This window comes from Physcomitrium patens, chromosome 20 (assembly GCF_059467195.1).
Source record: "Physcomitrium patens ecotype Gransden chromosome 20, ASM5946719v1, whole genome shotgun sequence".
Lineage (NCBI taxonomy): Eukaryota > Viridiplantae > Streptophyta > Bryopsida > Funariales > Funariaceae > Physcomitrium > Physcomitrium patens.
The window spans coordinates 6,392,836-6,408,934 of NC_143429.1; the positions used below are offsets into that span (position 1 = coordinate 6,392,836).

Sequence of the window (16,099 nt, forward strand, 5' to 3'; positions counted from 1 at the left end):
TATATATATATATATATATAAATTCAAATACATTTATCCTTTTTATATTATTAATATTGATTATTCTTACAAGTTAGTGACTGTTTAAATTTGTTCTACTTCTTTTTAACTTGGTTCTTTAGTAGCATTTAAGTTTAAAAAAAATTAATTTTTCAGTCTTTTCAAAAAATTTAAAATTCTGATAGTATAGTTATAAACACTTGTTTACGATTTATGTAATATACTGTATCAGTGTGGTTTTCAGGATGCACAGAAACAAAATACAGTTGATTTTTAAAATTGTTTATTATCCACATTTTCTTTCTTGAAGTCTGTCATTGAATATAGCTGGATGATCAGATTGTCATCTTGTTATTTGCTCAATTAAAATGTAGAAGAAACATAGTTCTTCTGCATCTGAAACTATACAACTATTTGTTGCATCAAATTTTGTATTGATGATAATGAATTTATAATCCCCACTATGATATAACATGAATGTTTGGAACCACATGAATATACAGAAATAAGTAGTGACACTAACCACATATTTATAGGAAAAAATACAATCTATGTTGTTGAATGCATATTCTACATACTCACGTACCAATCAACAAAAGAACAAAAACAAATTTGATCACTTAAATCCAGTATATCAAAATCCAGCAAATGCAACACAACACATCTTCATTATCTACAAATTGTTCTAACCACATCAACTGTACAAAACAAACAATATCACAACTTTAAAGTTGTAGATTTTAATCACAAAATACAAGAATCATCAGTTACACACATACATATTGACAACTTCATTGTTTTTATGCTATCTAATCCTACTGATTCTCACTTCTGCAGTCGTGTGGGTAAAGTATGACAAGCTTTGAGATTCTCTAGTATAACACAACCGATTGTGATTGCAAAAACCCAGTTTACCAGTTGATGAGTTAGGGCTATCTTTGCTCCCTTGCTACAACTGCATTCTTCAGTGTGCCAGCAATCTGTGCACAGTCATACTCCATAGTCTTGACCCAATTTTCAAAATCTCCAATCTCCTGCAGTCACGATGATACCATGGAAGCTAAGAATTGCAACTTTGCATCTTTCAATGCAACTAAAACTGTAGCTGGCAGAAACTGTAGCTAAAACAACAGCAGGTTCTCCTCCAGTACTAATTATGAGTTCAAATATGTCAAGGTACTTGAGAACAATGAAGTTTTATCCTACTGATGATGGTTGGTGATGTGTGTTATGTTGTATTTTCTAGAGGACATACGAAAGCCGGACTAATGGCCGCTGACCTTGAGTGCTGTGTCGAAGGTATGAACAACAGTGAGCCATTGCGAGGTTTGTTTCACGAACTTGGAGATCGTGACACCAAGCGCTCGGGCCTCCATCTCAATTCGCTTCTCATTTACGAAGGCTTGTTGCACACCTCCGTTAACGCTTTCCACTAAGAGGTTGGAAACTACAGCTGCAGAAGCTAGCGCATCTTTTTTGGCCGTCTCTGTCCGAAGCCAGACCCAACAAAAAACAATTACAAATGAAGGTTGAAAAAACCACTCACTTTGTACTACAATCAATATCGAGCACGGAGGATCAGGACACATGTAGGTCACCAATGTGTTTCTGCGTCCACTTATGGCTTCTTTTACCTAAACGAAACCTAGCTGAAATCGCAAATGGTAAAATCCAACCAAAACCCTAATAACAAAAAGAATCAAGGTCCGGCTTAGGAGTAGCTGCGTAAGCAGCGAGAGCGAATACTGAGACATTAAGCTCAGTTGAAGCACCACTTCTGAGCAACATCAACCACCTACAATATGATGCAATTCATATTGCGCGATGCCCTCATGCTTAGCCAAATTGGAATCCATGATTGGTAATTTGCAGCCAGATCATCGACGAATACCTCAACTGTTGCGATAAGCTCTTGGGCATAAAAATAATCTCTTCGAAAAGCTCAGCATACTTCAAAATATAGGACTAAATGAACAGAAGGTCTTCCACCTACAAGCCCAAAATCGTGACACCAAAATGCGTGACAAATCTGACAGGTGCCAAAAGGATGGGTGCCGAAACACACCAACTCGTTCTCGATGCTGAGCAGACACGTAAGCATGCTTCTGCATCATGCGTGCGATGCTGACATCCAAACTCCCCATTTGAAACAAATTGCCTTCTGATTCTGCAAGACAGAGCAAAGAGAATTCTCCTAAAAACGCTCCACTTCTCAAAGCTCCCCAAACATTATCGCGATGTTCCCGCAGCTCATCCTCCTGTCGGAATATTCAGCTTCATGAGGGCTGCTTCACTACGCTCCGTAACAGCACTTTCGAGAAACGCCCTAATTCGACTTGATGCAAAATTTTCTGATCACCGATGCAGCCACAAGTCTACCAGAAATTTAGGATTGTTCCGAATTAGTTCCGAATACAGCTCGGCTTGCTCGGGCAAACTCCAAACGAGAAGAAAGACTCACGAAGGTGGAGACGAAGGACAAGAATGAGATACCTTGGATGAATGAGTTTTCAAGCTTCATTCAGCATATTCCTGTTTTCTTCACCACTTTCTTGTCATGTGGGTGTGTTCAACCAAGCACTTATCTGCACCTAATTGTCACTGTAATTTGTAGCATTCGGTGAAGGACTTGTAGGGTTTTGCGTGTCGTTAGTGTCTTTCTTTTGATAGTTCGGGCTAGGGACTGAAGAGAGCAGACATCATGTCGTGGCGAGGGAAGCTGTCGCAGGTGGTGCAGGAACTTCGGATCCATTGCTGCCAGACTTCGCCTGCGTCCACTGTCACCAGGTGTTACTAGCGGTCACTTTCACTTTGCATTGTTTGGATTTTGGAGCATGTGTCGAGATCTCTTCTTGGGCCATTCTGGGTTTCTTCCGATTGTTCGAGTAGCGAAGTTAATCAACCTTTTCTGAATTTAGAATTAGGGTTTTGTTTCTGAGGGTCTGGGGAGCACTGTTTTGGTCTCCTCTCATCAAGATTGACGGCTTGTAGATTCCAACATAGGTTTTTGTTTCATAATCCAGTAAATTATGAAGTTTAAGTTTGAGACATTGCTCGTATGAATTGCAGAAATTTTATTCAGAGGAACTATGCTGACTTGAAAGCTCTGAACCCAACGCTACCTATCCTGATTCGTGAGTGTAGCGGCGTGCAGCCTCGCATTTGGGCCCGCTATGGTCAGTACCGCTTCAAAATCCTCTCCATTTGAATACATTATTTAGTCAGTGTCATGATCTGGTGTTAAAAGTTGAGATTAGGGTTGGAAATCATGTCTGCTCTCAGGTTAGACAAAGTTTTAAATGCGCATGATCCTACCGAGCTTCGGTTAGTGAGGTGGTGACTTTTGACAATGGTGTGGACATAAAATGTGTACAGATAATGGTGTGGAAAGAAGCGTAGCGCTGGATGGTTTGACTGAGCAACAAATCGATGCATTGTTGGAGAAGATCGTCAAGCAACCCAACTTAGACTAATTAGTGAGGTATCATACCCGAGAGCAGTGCTCACTTATTATCAATAACTGAGGTCTGTTTCACTGAAAGCTCAATAAAAGATATTTTCTGTTTTGTTTGACTGAAAATATCACTCAAACTGTAGTTGCCTCATGTGTCTGATTGCCCAACTGTGCAAAGGCGAGGGAATTTGTTTGCAGAATGTAGCTGTGATCCCTCTTCCTTGAAAGCGATGACAAGGGCATAATTTTTTTCTTCTTTTTCATCTTCGTGAATGGTTGTTTAGACTTATCATAAATGAATGACTCTGCATTCCTATGTATAAGAATTCCTGCGGACATAGAGAGTGTAGTTAGAGGCTCGGAATTGGCTCTTACATTGTCAATGAAGAATTATAGGAGGTGATGATTTGAGACACTTCGTTAAGGTTCCATCTCTTGTGTGTATATCAGTTGAAGATATCATTTGGAACCAAGCACTTGTTTAAGCTGATTTCTATGCCATTATGGACATCGTTAGACACCGTTTCAGTTGGCATAGACAGATACTATTCTATTCGTCACCATGAAAGCTGTTAGATGGAGACCTGATCTGTTAACAGATTGAGACCTTTGACCTGAAAGAATACAAGAAATGTAAGAGATTGTAACATATACAGAGTCCCATCTTGGATGGATTGTTGCAATACCTTGAGTTGCATGTTATGTCACACTGAATATAGTTCTATGTTCGATATAAGTTTTTAAAAGAAATATGAGTTACACCAACTTATGCATGTGATGCATAAGTTAAGTTAGCACTTTTGATCCAATTTTTATTGTTTTTAGCAATTTATTCTATGTCTTAATTAGTTTGTAAAATCTAATAATAGCTACAATGTTGGGTGAATTTTATCACGGTACTATTTCATTCAAGTCCAATAGCCTTTCATAATATTTTCACCTAGACAATTTAAACGATTTTAGACAATTTGGCTACAATTTGGAATTCTTTTAAACACATTTCACAAAGCATATTTCACAAAGTCATTCAAAGTTATTCTTTATTATGAAATTTGTAGAATTGTACATACTAAAGACACAAGACTTTGATAAGGAAAGTGCCCAATTTTTGCCTCAAAAACTTGGTATATGGATAAGTTGTATTAGTCTTAATTTTGGCCCACCTGATAATAATCCACAATAGTTTGTACAAAACCGAAAGTATTGCAAAATCATGTGAGATTGAATGCCAAAATTAGTACCAAATGATGATGAACTAGTGAGACAATGGATTGTGATAGCACTGAAGAGGTGGTGCCAAGATTGATTCCATCCACATCCACTAGAGATTGTTTATTGTTTATATTATTATCAAGTTTTGCCATTTCTCAATGTTGCTCTAAACACCCCTTCTCCCCCAACTCTTTTGGTCTTTGTATTGTTTGCTTGGGCCCCAAGTCCCTAAGTTCCAAATAAAGATTGGCACATAAAAAAAGGGGAATATTAAATAGACCCAGGCTTTTACTAAATTAATCTACTCATGATTAAGATTATGGTAATCATACTGAATGTGGTTGGTTTTAATTTCTTTTGGATCTAGATGTTATTTTATTTTTCATGATAGTTAGGATGGGTGGGTCAATTTAATAAAAGTCTGGGTCTTTTTAACATCCCCTAAAAACAAAACAAAAGGCATAAAAAAAATTACCAAGGGAAGAGCTGAGCACTATTTGCTGACCTAGCCTCATGTTTCGGATTGTACCCTTTGCGGAGAATGAATCCGAGATGTGCCGTTCTTGCACAGCCACTGTGAAGAGGAGTGAGGGTGGATTGTGCCTCTGCTGGGCTTCCCGAGCGCCGAGATTTCGTTGTTGCGTCGTGCTTGTGGTGCTGAGAGAAGGGTCAAACATTTGGGCAACATGTGGACTGCGACTTTGTGCCCTCCATTGCTGCGATTCCGCCATGTTCCGGTTGTGGGTGCCAGTCCCATAGTGCGAGCGCGGAGCACCGCGAGGGTGAATGTCTCGCAATCCGTGAACCACGGTGAGAATTTCGGTGCAGACATTGTGAATGCCGGCGTGTTTGTGGAATGTTGTTTTTTAGAGTAGAGGTTGTAGTCTGTGGGGTGGATGATTTTGGAGATTGGGTGGCGGTAGTTTTGTCTGATAATGCTTCTGGATTTTGCATCTGCTTGTGGATGATTTTGGAGATTGGGTGGCGGTAGTTTTGTCTGATAATGCTTCTGGATTTTGCATCTGCTTGTGATGCTCCTTTGGGTGGTAACCAAGCGCTGCGTGCCTGCAGGGGTCCGCGCGCAAGTAAGCGGGAGTGGAGAGAAAGAAGTCCAGGTTGAGCTCCGGACATGCCGCTCATGCAAGCAGAAGTATAACCCACTCGAGAATCACCCGCGTGCTTGTCGATTTCATACTGCACATTTCGGAGGTCAGTGCAATCAGTCCCTCCTCTCCTTCATTTTGCGCTTTGCATCCTTCTGGAAAATCACTCGCAATCATCAGCAGCTCATGGTTTGTAAAACCGGTTGCGATTTGGAATGAATGGCCCAATAATGTCGTGGTTGCAGGCGAGACGAAGAGGAAATTCGAGAGCGTGTACACGGGTGGAACAATGGACACTGTAGGGGGTGGCGAAATTTCTCAGTATTGGCATTGCTGTGGCTCCGAGGACCCATTCGATCCTGGTTGTGAAGCTGCCCCTCACATGTCATATGACGATTAGGTTTTGCAATTCGATCATTCGATGATTTATCCACCTTTCTCTACCACTGAAGCCTGTAATATATAATTTTGTCTAGTTTCTGACACCGTCTTCATTGTCGACACCCTCCATCTTATGCATTGATGCCTCTAACCTTGATTCTAGGAAGCAATTAGTTCTTTGAGGCTGTTTCATAATGAGTTGTAGTGTGAGGGCTTGATTGTGCGGAGAAATGAAGACTGTCCAGATACTCGGTCTCCTTTCTCCCAATGTGCACGTCAGGAAGCTTTTGGTCCCTCCACAGCTTGCAGGACTTATCTTTCATACAGTAAGTACATAAATAGAAATCGTGTCAATATGTGTTGATTACATCCAACCTTTCGAGTCCACAGATTTGAAGACAATGATCTGAAACCACCTGCGCAGTATCAGTCGATAAGGGAAAGGTTTCACTTACACACTGAACATGTGCAATCTGTCTCGCATGTTTCAGAAAGGTTTTACCACTATCCCTAGTGTATATTCGTGGCGTAGCACAAACTTTCAAACTATTGTTTGAACGACTTCGGTAAGAAATTTGTATATCAGATTGCTTCAAAATGACGTGTGATTAACCAGAAAATAATTGCACAATTAAGAAGGCAGTCTCATTATTTTATGAGTATTATTCCCGTTGCCAGTGTGAGAGTATTCCCAGGACTAACGTTGTTATATCCAAGAGACAGATCATCTTGTAAAAATTGTGCTTTAATGCTCAGTATTTGCTTATTGGCTGCTGGTTAACCTCTCTTGCAATTAAGGCTCCAAAGACGGCCTAGACTAGAGTTAGGCCTCTTCAATGTAGCGACCTTCCTTGTCACTTTGCAATCGAAATGCTTGATCAATAGTTTGGTATTTTTTGAACAGCCTTTTATTGTCTTCAACTCTTGCAAGTCAAAAGGAAACCACTGCAACTATGGAGCTTGAAAAGATAAATAAATAAATTTTATGTTTAAGAAGAGAAATATGATTGTGGGATTTTTCTTACAAGTTCTTGAAATACCATTCATGGAATCAATCAAAAAAGATAACATTTGGAAGCATGTAAAGATTTATTGTAACAATCACAAATTTAGTGGATGTAAATAAAGTGACTATGACAACAATCTTTTATTTTTTGATTTGTTATAATTATAGTTGGTTTTTATAGCAAGATGTTTTTAAATGGATGGAATCTTCTATTGACAATAGATATAATGTAGTGTAAAAGACTACTTTGCAATATTATAAGCATTGGGTGAATTTAGAATCTAAAAAATGATTTATACAAGAAAGAGAATGTACATGTTGATGCCAAGAATTCTAGCTCATGCAATCTAAAAAGTTATTCTATTGGTAAGAAGATTATCAAAAAATAACATTGTAAATAAGACTTTGACTTTTAAGTGCTTAGAAGAACTATTTTTGAAATAATATTAATTGATTTAGAAGATGTAACAATATTCTCACATCAAACTACATTTTTATTCTTCACAATTTCTAATAATACCCAACACTACAAACTTCTAATGGCATGTATATTTGTGATAACATCATAATAAAGAATTAATCAAGCTTTACAAATAGCTAACTAAATAAGATAATCATTTAGATTGTTGTACAACAAACAAAACTTTTGGAAGGAAAAAAGTTGTTATAGATACAAAATAGACTTATCAACAATCATTATTATATTTTCTATTATTTCCTAATAGAAGTTTTTTTTATAAAATTAATAAAAAAATTATATTTTATTTTTATTTTTATTTTTATGTTTTAAAATATTTCTAACTTTAATGGCAATAACAGATTTATTACTATATATCACATATTAAAAAATAATAATGTTGCCAACATTATAATTATTATTAATGTACTAATGTACAACCCAAAACAAAGAAATCCATATTGTTGATAATATTGTTCACCTTCGCACCAATTCAATGTTAAAAAACTATATTAAAGACACCTCCAATTGACTTTTTAATATACAAGTGCAAATATTTTTGACATAAACAAACTATGCTCTTTAGGATAAACTTTATAGGATTTTCATCATCTACATTTAAGATTTTTTGTAATAAGTGGCATATTGTCAAGTAAAAGAGCATCTAAAGTATATTTTTATTTTATTTTCACACGTTACTTTAAGGCACCTCTCTATGCATATTGCATACTTTGCATTAAGGTTTGGAACATCTTTAAGATAAAATTTTGGTCGTATAATTGCCAATATATGTATGTAAATATATATATATATATATATATATATATATGTCACAATATTTTTTTAATTATGTCATTGATTCTAGCCTGAAAACACTTATTTATTATATATAATGGCATTTAGTAGAATATGCTTATATAAATATATATATATATATATATATATTGGATATAAATTATACATCTCTTTGTATAGTTCCTTATCTTTGACATCCTCTACATATCTATCTTTGTATACCTTCAATTTATCTTATATTTAAAAATAATAATAAAAATGTTTCTGGAAATAAATTAAACTTTTTCTACATAATAGTTTTGAGGTTATTCTTATTTTTATCTTTGCATTACTCTTTGTGTTAAGTGCTTTTTTCTTTTTCTTTTCCTTTCTTTTTTATATTAGATTGTATATTTTTTGTTTAATTCTCTTCTCAAACTTTTCAAAAGGAGATTAAGTCATTTTGATTTTTGTTTTTTTATATTTATATGGCAAGCATTCGTGCTTTTAAGTTCTTATATTGTATAAACTAGTGGAAATTAAATGTGGAACAAACTAATTTCAATAGTGAGTTATAAGAGCATGAACTCAATTGCATGCCTATTTAAAAGGATATATGTAGAGATATTCTTAGACTTGCAATAGGATTAGCATAAATCCTAGGAATGTGGTGTATATATATTTAATTTAGAATTCCTACATGAAAAAATGTGTTTGTATATTGGTAACTATTACATAAAAATAAAAATAAATAAATAAATTCAAATAATTGTTGGCAAAATATCAAAAATTGAAGCACCATGTCTTTATTTTTTTTCACATTTTACTTTGCTATCATCATCCACATTCATTTTTAATTATATCTTTCGTATTATTAAGTCTATTTATAGATAAAATTAACGAATTATTAAGTCAAAATTAATATATTATGAATATTTTGTTTAATGTTTGGTATGGCTTTTCTTTGTACAATACAGTTTTGTTAAGAATGATTTGATCTTGCATTTACAAGCCTATAATATCTTCAACCTATGATAGAACAATTTCTTTGGTAGTGAATATTATTTTTTTAAATACATTGAACTCAATATCAAACCTTGCATAATATATAGAAAATATTGCAACCTATTTTCAAAACAAAGAAGACATTTAAAAAAAAACACAATAATAACAATGATGTATTTAATATAATGTATGAATCTGGTCATTTTAGATAAATAATCAATAATGCTAGATTATCAAATCAATTTTAAAATAGATTTAAAAAGTAAATATATAAAAACAAAGAATTGTTAAAGTTGCATCTCCAATTGATATTACTGCACTCTATGTCTCCTCCTTGTAGACAAACATCTAATAATATGTCTCTTTCTTGCGCACATTTTTTTGTTTCTTTGCTTTAAAAAAAGGTTGTGGTAGAAAAGGAGACAATGAATACTGTGTAAAAAATTAATAATAATAATAATAAAAATAAAATACAAGCTATTTTTAAATTTTCAGATTATTTGCCTCAAAAATTATTTAATTCAAAATTTTGATTTTTTTTAATTTGGCTACCAAAACCATAAAAAACTTATCTTTTGGGTAAAATATTGGGGTTAAATATTGAACTACTAAATGCACCCTAAGGATAAAAAGCAGATCTTTTAGTCATTTTAAATTGTGTGGAAGTCACATAGGATGTGGTGATATCAATTGAGGATGTAACATTAACAATTCTTTCTCTCTCTATATATATATAAACACATACACACCTAGCAATTCAACAGCAAAATCAAAATGTGAATAGTGAAACAATTATTAATGACAAAAGACAACCTAATTATTTGATGTGTCTCTTGCTTACTGGGCTTTCTTAAACAATAATCTTTACATCTAAAATGAGAATAATCCTGATGTAAATTCTAGGGACAGTACAAAGGGCTGAGAAGCTCAACAAAAACAAAAACTTTGATTTCACCCGTTGGATTGTACTACTTGAGCTTGGCACCGATTGTACATAAAAGAAGCTCGCCAGGCACACCCTTTAGATAAGTATCAATGAGGTGATAAATTAGGTCACGTTTGTAACCTCTATACATCAGTAGTACATATTTGAACAACAACCTTTAGTTTTATCACAATCTAGACACAACACATATGTATATACATATATACGTAAGCTTTCCGTCTTGTCATTGTGATCTTTCATGAAGTAAGGTAATATCATACTCCATATATACTATGTTACTTTGATCACAAACTTACTCAGATTTTTTTTACCACATATTGAGTTTGAAAAGGAAAACCCACGTCAAAAACTACGCCAAAGAGGTCTCTAACATGCTGCGAGCAAGCCAGAGTAACCCTGGGTCCGACCTCTTAAGAACTAAGCAATCAGTGCCACCTGAGCCTAGAGGACTCCCTCCATCAGTGAAGCCAACGGCTTGCAGGACTTCCACTGCCCCTGCATTCATTTCGGTCATCGTTAGTATACTCCACTCGAAATTGAACAGCTTATTAGTTATCTGAACCCAATCCTTAAGTTGTAACCTCGTAAATTCTTGAGTTTGAGACTAGCTTAATGGATTAGCCTATTTGAAACAATCCGCTCAGTTCAAGTCTCTGAGTCATAACGCAAAACTAAATGGCAGCTGAGTAGATTGGCACTCGGCAACACTATCTTACCTGTGAACTTAGCAACCCGATTATGAAAAGTAGGATTACCCTGCAAAGTTTTACCCAAATTTATACCAACTTTTCAATTGAGCATCATTCCCCATAGTCTACGACAATCTTTCGGCAAGTCACTCAATACAAGCAAAGAAACTGGATAGGCGAATAAATCCTCAGAAGAACGCAATCAATTGACCAAGCTTCGCTGAAAGGTCCATCCAGGTTCAAAGTATTGCGAAAAGATACACCATAATCCCCATAAAGCCCCACAACTGTAACTGACAAGAGGTAAAAAAGTTAATGCTAGCGGATGATTCATCTGAGTGCACGACTTACCTTCCGAAGGCGTCGATATTTGTCTTCATTCGGATGGTCGATGACATTCCTACAGTACAAACGAACCATCATAAGCAATTTTGAAAGATTATGTCCACAAGGACAAGTCGTGTACGTGTGATAGCTTTACCAGTATTAACAAGGAGAAACAAGTCCATAAGAGTATCTAACCAAAGCATAGGCATTCAAAGTCACAGGATGTTCAACTGAGGCACATACCTGAAAATAGTGAACAATACTTGAATAGTTGCATTGGTTTCAGAAGGACTTGCTTGTCTCTTCAGAGTGGTTATGGCATTTTGCAGCCGTGCCATTGCAGCAGCTGTACTATCTTGTATTCTGGCAATTTCACCGTCTACCATTCCAAGATCCAGGTCACGTGCATTTTCGTCCGGATCAGGCTCAACTCTACCACTCTCAGCGGCACTTGCGTCAGGATCGGGCTCCTCATTCACGCGCAGAGATTCGTCCGGATCGGGCTCACCAACCATCTCCATACGCTCATCTGGATCAGGTTCTTGAGTAGCCTCCTCTTTGATGAGCATATCATCAGGATCTGGTTCATTAAACCCGCTTGAGCTAGTGTGCTTCTGATCAATAGAGAGATTATCAGGATCGGGCTCAGTGCGTGAATAGACTTGGCCAGGTATTCGGCTTCTAGTATCCATAACTGGTAAGAGCGCATGATTTAGAGGGCTAGAAGTGTTTTCATCAGGGTCAGGCTCCTCACTGTGTTGCAATGCGTCGTCTGGATCGGGCTCCATTCTTGCATTCTATTCAAGCAAACAATCGCGTTTAGACCTTGAAAACAGTAAAATGTTTGAAAGAGATTCGAGAGTAGACTCGTCAATACATGAAAATGTAAAATCCTCAAAGCTCTGCAGTAATAAATAGCCTCAAATCCTCAGTGGCGAAGGTACACGACATAACTCCAAAGCAGAACCTTCACAAGCATTGAATTTACCTGATCGTTAAGCTCCCTTCCTGTCGCTTGACCCTCTGCAGTAACCACTATCTCTCCTGCTATCTCATCTGGGTCCGGTTCGTTAGATATTTCTACAGAGGACCATGAAGGCAGACTTGTACTTCTATGAACCATTGATTCATCTGGGTCTGGCTCCGATATTCCAGCTCTCTGGGCAGTTGCGAAGACATCAGCCTTCGATAGTTCGGAAGTCTGCTTGTTTTGCTCCAACCTGCACAATCAATAACTTGTAAGATGAGCAACATGATACTCAAAACCAAAACGCACTAGTATGGATAACACAAGTAAAGCTACAAAGATATTCTTCATGAAACCAGGTTGCATTATCACTTAGTACAACTCTAAACCTCAAGTGATAAGAAGACACTCTTACATTGTGTTCATATACATACTTGAGTTATGCGTGATGTGATCCAGATGCATGTATACACGAGAAAGAAGATTACGCCTAAAAGAATGAAGAACTTACTAATCAGATGACATTTCCTAAAAGTCAACAGCTTTAACACATACAGTTTCATACCTCATTATTGCAGCTTGAGCGGCTGTACTTCTAATGTTTGATGAAGGTAACGATATGCCACCAAGCTTATGTCCACTGCTGACCCCGCCAACATCCATAGGCGAGTCGTCATCTTCTATGAATCTAGACCCATTCAAAGTGTGTCCAGCGGATTTCGTCCAGTCCAAAGCGATTGCTTCCTGGTTTAGCTGTTTCAAGCGGTAAATTCCATTAGTTAGGATAATAATAGAATCAAAAAGCCAAGTCGGCGTATAAAAAATCACAACACAACTTTCATTATGACAGTCAAGAACAGCGGACGACGACGACGATGACGGTCACAACAACCTAAGTTTTTGAACCATAGCTTACCTGCTTGTCCAGAGCATGGAAGTGTTCGTCATGTTCATCGTGGACCATGTGTGCCTGCAAGAACCACACACTTTAAGTATAAGCTTGGAATATCATGTGTACTGTACTACTTATATTAGTACCAGAACAAGATCTTGAAAGTTCATTAAGAACTAATACAGTTAAAGTAAAAAGTTTCATCTGTTTCCGTTGAGACTTACCAATTCGTGTAACAATGTTTTCTTCATACTCTCGTACTTGCGAAAGCCTCGCAAGTCATCCGTCCGCAGTCGTAGAGATATCTCTTGCCCCCGATTCTACACATACAGGAAATGCGTAAATATTTTTTAGAATATACATCAAGTCTTTTCCAATACAGTACCCATACATTTTATCCTGAGTGCTTCATTAATTTGGAAGCTTACTGAATCCAAAGTTACAAATCGAAATGGCCAACTTGCCGGTATCACCTTGTTAAACCCGAGAAGGCACTTCGGACTAATGCCCACATAGCCGACTGGAGCCATCTCTGTCATTACTCCCACCTGCCATCTATGCTGCATGACACAATATTTTTAGTTAGTACTATGAGAGACCTCCCTTAGCGCTGATATAATTTGAAGAGGGTAAACAATTATAAGTAATAAATTAACTGCTGCATTGACTAATATCAACCCGACTCAAAGATATAGGAAGCTAACGAGTAAATAAGTGAACAAGGTCATTTAACTATTACAAAGTCAAGCACAACCAACCGTTCGCGTGTATAATTTACCTTATTCATAATAGCCACTATGCCAGGGTCACTTGCGAGCTTGTGCATAATTGCGAGAGCTTTGTGTGGTGGAGGGTGCAACTGCTCAAGCGAAACCAATAGTCAGAACACTTCAGCATGCATTTCACTAAAGAAAAGTAAAATATACATAAAATGAATAGATAAATATCCTAACAATGCTCCCTCTCCGAGAATGATCGAAATATTAGGAAATGAATACCTCTATTATATAGGCATTTACGGATTTTTCTCGCATAAGGATAAATCTGTTTCATACTATCTCAGCAGAATCTTTTTTTAAAAAATTAAATTAAATAAAAGAAACATTCTAAAGCCATTATTACCTCGATGCCCGGGAGCGCAAGAGTCCGAAAATCGGAGAATGAATATGGTCCCTTAGGAAGCTGGATGCGAGTACCAACGCCTGATCGTAGTTTTTCCCTGCGCTCTTCCTCATCAAACCCAATGACTCGTCCATCGACGCGCTTATTAGGGGGTTGAGATACTTCCTTTACCTCTTCTGCAGTTGCTCCCATCATTCTTAAGACAATGCCCTACAGCAAATAGTGACACATAAGACGCAAGGAAATAGATAACAAAGGCAACTATTTGTGACACGCACGATCCCTCGCACAGAAAATTTGAGCACTAACACTCTAAACTGACAAGTCCAATAACTGATTTGGAATCTAAATCTGCCAAGAGAAGCATCTACTGGTATGAGTGTTATAACAATACCGTAGATATGCCAGCACTTTTCAGGGTCATGAAGGAATGCTGCTCCGAAGCTGGAAGGAGAGCAGGAAAACGACTTTGTCGACCTCGTGGAAGGAGCAACCGCATCGTGTGAAGAGCTACCCCAGTTAGGTGACTCAACTGTTTCCCGAGCTCTCCCACTGTCGCATCATGTGACACCTCAGCCGTGTATGGTTTTCCTCGATAAACCACGCTCACTGTCATCTTATCCCTCTCCACCTCCATACCTTCTGCGCACGAATCGTCTGTGTATCTCACAGCCGATCTGTCCTAACCCGACCCTGCAAACAAAGTTGTTTTCAATTCACAAATCCTCGCACCTCGGATGATAGACTCAACAACAAACACCGCATAAGAAGCCTGAAAGATTGCCAACAAAATCACCTCCTCATAAATACCACGAAACAACAAAGAGGGTTCCAATGCTCCCCAGAAACTGTCAGGTGCAGAGAAACCCAAACGCTCAAAAATCATCAACCTAATTTAATCTGGGCGGTGATGTCAACCTTTAAATTACACGAATTATCAAAAACAGAAACAGATATGCTATTCAAAAAGATGAAGGGATTATAGGACCTTCCTCTAACGCCGTCGTCAAACCCACATCTTCCCACTCACTTACATCTATCATCTAACTTTATTTTCATACTTAAAATTCCACACATCCTCAGCACGTGCTCATCTTCAACCAACTTCAATTCACTCACTCAACACCGAAATTGACACGAATCCATCCAGTACCCTAACCAGAGCGAGAGAGAGAGAGAAAAGAAAAAAAAAAAAAAAAAAAAAAAAATCTCTAAATACACGTAAGAAATTTCTCACCGACACTAGCAGCACGAATTATCTCCTCGATTCAGACCACCCCTTCAAAGCGCACTCCGAGACGATCGACCCCGGCAAAGACTACTGCGAATATGAAAGGGTTCCTCAGACTCGAAACGAGGCACCACCAACTCACTCGACAGCGAATACAACAACAACAAGAACAACGACAACATGAGCTGCAAACCACCCTTTTCAATTGAAAAATAAATAAAAGAGTACCGAAGGAGCCCCAACCAAAGCAAGGCCGAAAGGCAAAGGAAGCAGCAGGAGCAGCAGCCGGGGCCAGCAAAAGCACCCCCTCCCCTACACCCCATCTTGTCTCCGCGCGCGGCGACCCGATGCTATGTATATCAATCTCTCTCTCTATATATATATATATATATATATATAAATAGTTTTTTTAATAAGTATGTTTTATAATAAAATTATGAATTTAATGATAAAATTTTAATTAATATTAAATATTAGCTGAGATAAATAATAAATTTATATTTTTTTACTAAAGTGATAAAAATATAGATATT

The 16,099-nt window shown here is 37.2% G+C and overlaps 4 protein-coding genes across 9 annotated transcripts; 2 read left to right on the forward strand and 2 right to left on the reverse strand.

Annotated features, from left to right (window-relative positions):
- Positions 1 to 701: 701 nt before the first annotated feature.
- On the reverse strand, positions 702 to 2,375 carry LOC112272941 (biogenesis of lysosome-related organelles complex 1 subunit 1). Its single transcript, XM_024501141.3, has 3 exons — positions 2,066 to 2,375; positions 1,281 to 1,486; positions 702 to 1,034 (listed from the first exon to the last, which is right to left on the reverse strand). The coding sequence occupies exons 1-3, from the start codon at positions 2,142 to 2,144 to the stop codon at positions 933 to 935; spliced, it is 387 nt and encodes a 128-aa protein (XP_024356909.1). The 5' UTR covers positions 2,145 to 2,375; the 3' UTR covers positions 702 to 932.
- Positions 2,376 to 2,622: 247 nt separating this feature from the next.
- On the forward strand, positions 2,623 to 3,580 carry LOC112272942 (NADH dehydrogenase [ubiquinone] 1 alpha subcomplex subunit 2). The gene is made up of 3 exons (XM_024501142.3): positions 2,623 to 2,787; positions 3,070 to 3,176; positions 3,376 to 3,580. Exons 1-3 carry the CDS (start codon positions 2,702 to 2,704, stop codon positions 3,471 to 3,473), a joined length of 291 nt encoding a protein of 96 aa, XP_024356910.1. The 5' UTR covers positions 2,623 to 2,701; the 3' UTR covers positions 3,474 to 3,580.
- Positions 3,581 to 5,252: 1,672 nt separating this feature from the next.
- LOC112273069 (uncharacterized) lies at positions 5,253 to 6,519 on the forward strand. Its single transcript, XM_024501420.3, has 3 exons — positions 5,253 to 5,476; positions 5,738 to 5,875; positions 6,015 to 6,519. Exons 1-3 carry the CDS (start codon positions 5,353 to 5,355, stop codon positions 6,167 to 6,169), a joined length of 417 nt encoding a protein of 138 aa, XP_024357188.1. The 5' UTR covers positions 5,253 to 5,352; the 3' UTR covers positions 6,170 to 6,519.
- A 3,792-nt stretch (positions 6,520 to 10,311) lies between these two features.
- On the reverse strand, positions 10,312 to 15,895 carry LOC112273378 (uncharacterized). Of its 6 annotated transcripts, none has more exons than XM_090245472.1 (14): positions 15,810 to 15,874; positions 15,573 to 15,656; positions 14,730 to 15,028; positions 14,336 to 14,545; positions 13,992 to 14,072; positions 13,687 to 13,773; positions 13,438 to 13,533; positions 13,238 to 13,291; positions 12,887 to 13,074; positions 12,343 to 12,574; positions 11,598 to 12,151; positions 11,379 to 11,427; positions 11,055 to 11,094; positions 10,312 to 10,833 (listed from the first exon to the last, which is right to left on the reverse strand). In XM_090245472.1, the coding sequence occupies exons 3-14, from the start codon at positions 14,970 to 14,972 to the stop codon at positions 10,688 to 10,690; spliced, it is 1,980 nt and encodes a 659-aa protein (XP_090101598.1). In that variant the 5' UTR covers positions 14,973 to 15,028; positions 15,573 to 15,656; positions 15,810 to 15,874; the 3' UTR covers positions 10,312 to 10,687. The 6 variants fall into 6 exon arrangements, with proteins under 6 accessions (XP_090101598.1, XP_090101599.1, XP_090101600.1 ...); XM_090245473.1 differs by having other exon boundaries at positions 15,795 to 15,874; XM_090245474.1 differs by lacking the exon at positions 11,055 to 11,094 and having other exon boundaries at positions 15,810 to 15,895.
- Between the last annotated feature and the right edge of the window lie 204 nt (positions 15,896 to 16,099).

Coding starts and splice junctions, on each gene's coding strand:
- LOC112272941 (XM_024501141.3), bottom strand. CDS start 2,144: ATGGGGAGTTTGGATGTCAGCATCGCACGCATGATGCAGAAGCATGCT. Junction 1,487..2,065: donor TCAGCATCGAGAACGAGTTG/GTGTGTTTCGGC, acceptor GGCTTCGGACAG/AGACGGCCAAAAAAGATGCG. Junction 1,035..1,280: donor CCTTCGACACAGCACTCAAG/GTCAGCGGCCAT, acceptor TCGTGACTGCAG/GAGATTGGAGATTTTGAAAA.
- LOC112272942 (XM_024501142.3), top strand. CDS start 2,702: ATGTCGTGGCGAGGGAAGCTGTCGCAGGTGGTGCAGGAACTTCGGATC. Junction 2,788..3,069: donor CCTGCGTCCACTGTCACCAG/GTGTTACTAGCG, acceptor TATGAATTGCAG/AAATTTTATTCAGAGGAACT. Junction 3,177..3,375: donor TCGCATTTGGGCCCGCTATG/GTCAGTACCGCT, acceptor AAATGTGTACAG/ATAATGGTGTGGAAAGAAGC.
- LOC112273378 (XM_090245472.1), bottom strand. CDS start 14,972: ATGGAGGTGGAGAGGGATAAGATGACAGTGAGCGTGGTTTATCGAGGA. Junction 14,546..14,729: donor AAAGTGCTGGCATATCTACG/GTATTGTTATAA, acceptor TATTTGCTGTAG/GGCATTGTCTTAAGAATGAT. Junction 11,428..11,597: donor GTATTGTTCACTATTTTCAG/GTATGTGCCTCA, acceptor TTTGTACTGTAG/GAATGTCATCGACCATCCGA.
- LOC112273069 (XM_024501420.3), top strand. CDS start 5,353: ATGTGGACTGCGACTTTGTGCCCTCCATTGCTGCGATTCCGCCATGTT. Junction 5,477..5,737: donor CTCGCAATCCGTGAACCACG/GTGAGAATTTCG, acceptor GCGTGCCTGCAG/GGGTCCGCGCGCAAGTAAGC. Junction 5,876..6,014: donor TCATACTGCACATTTCGGAG/GTCAGTGCAATC, acceptor TCGTGGTTGCAG/GCGAGACGAAGAGGAAATTC.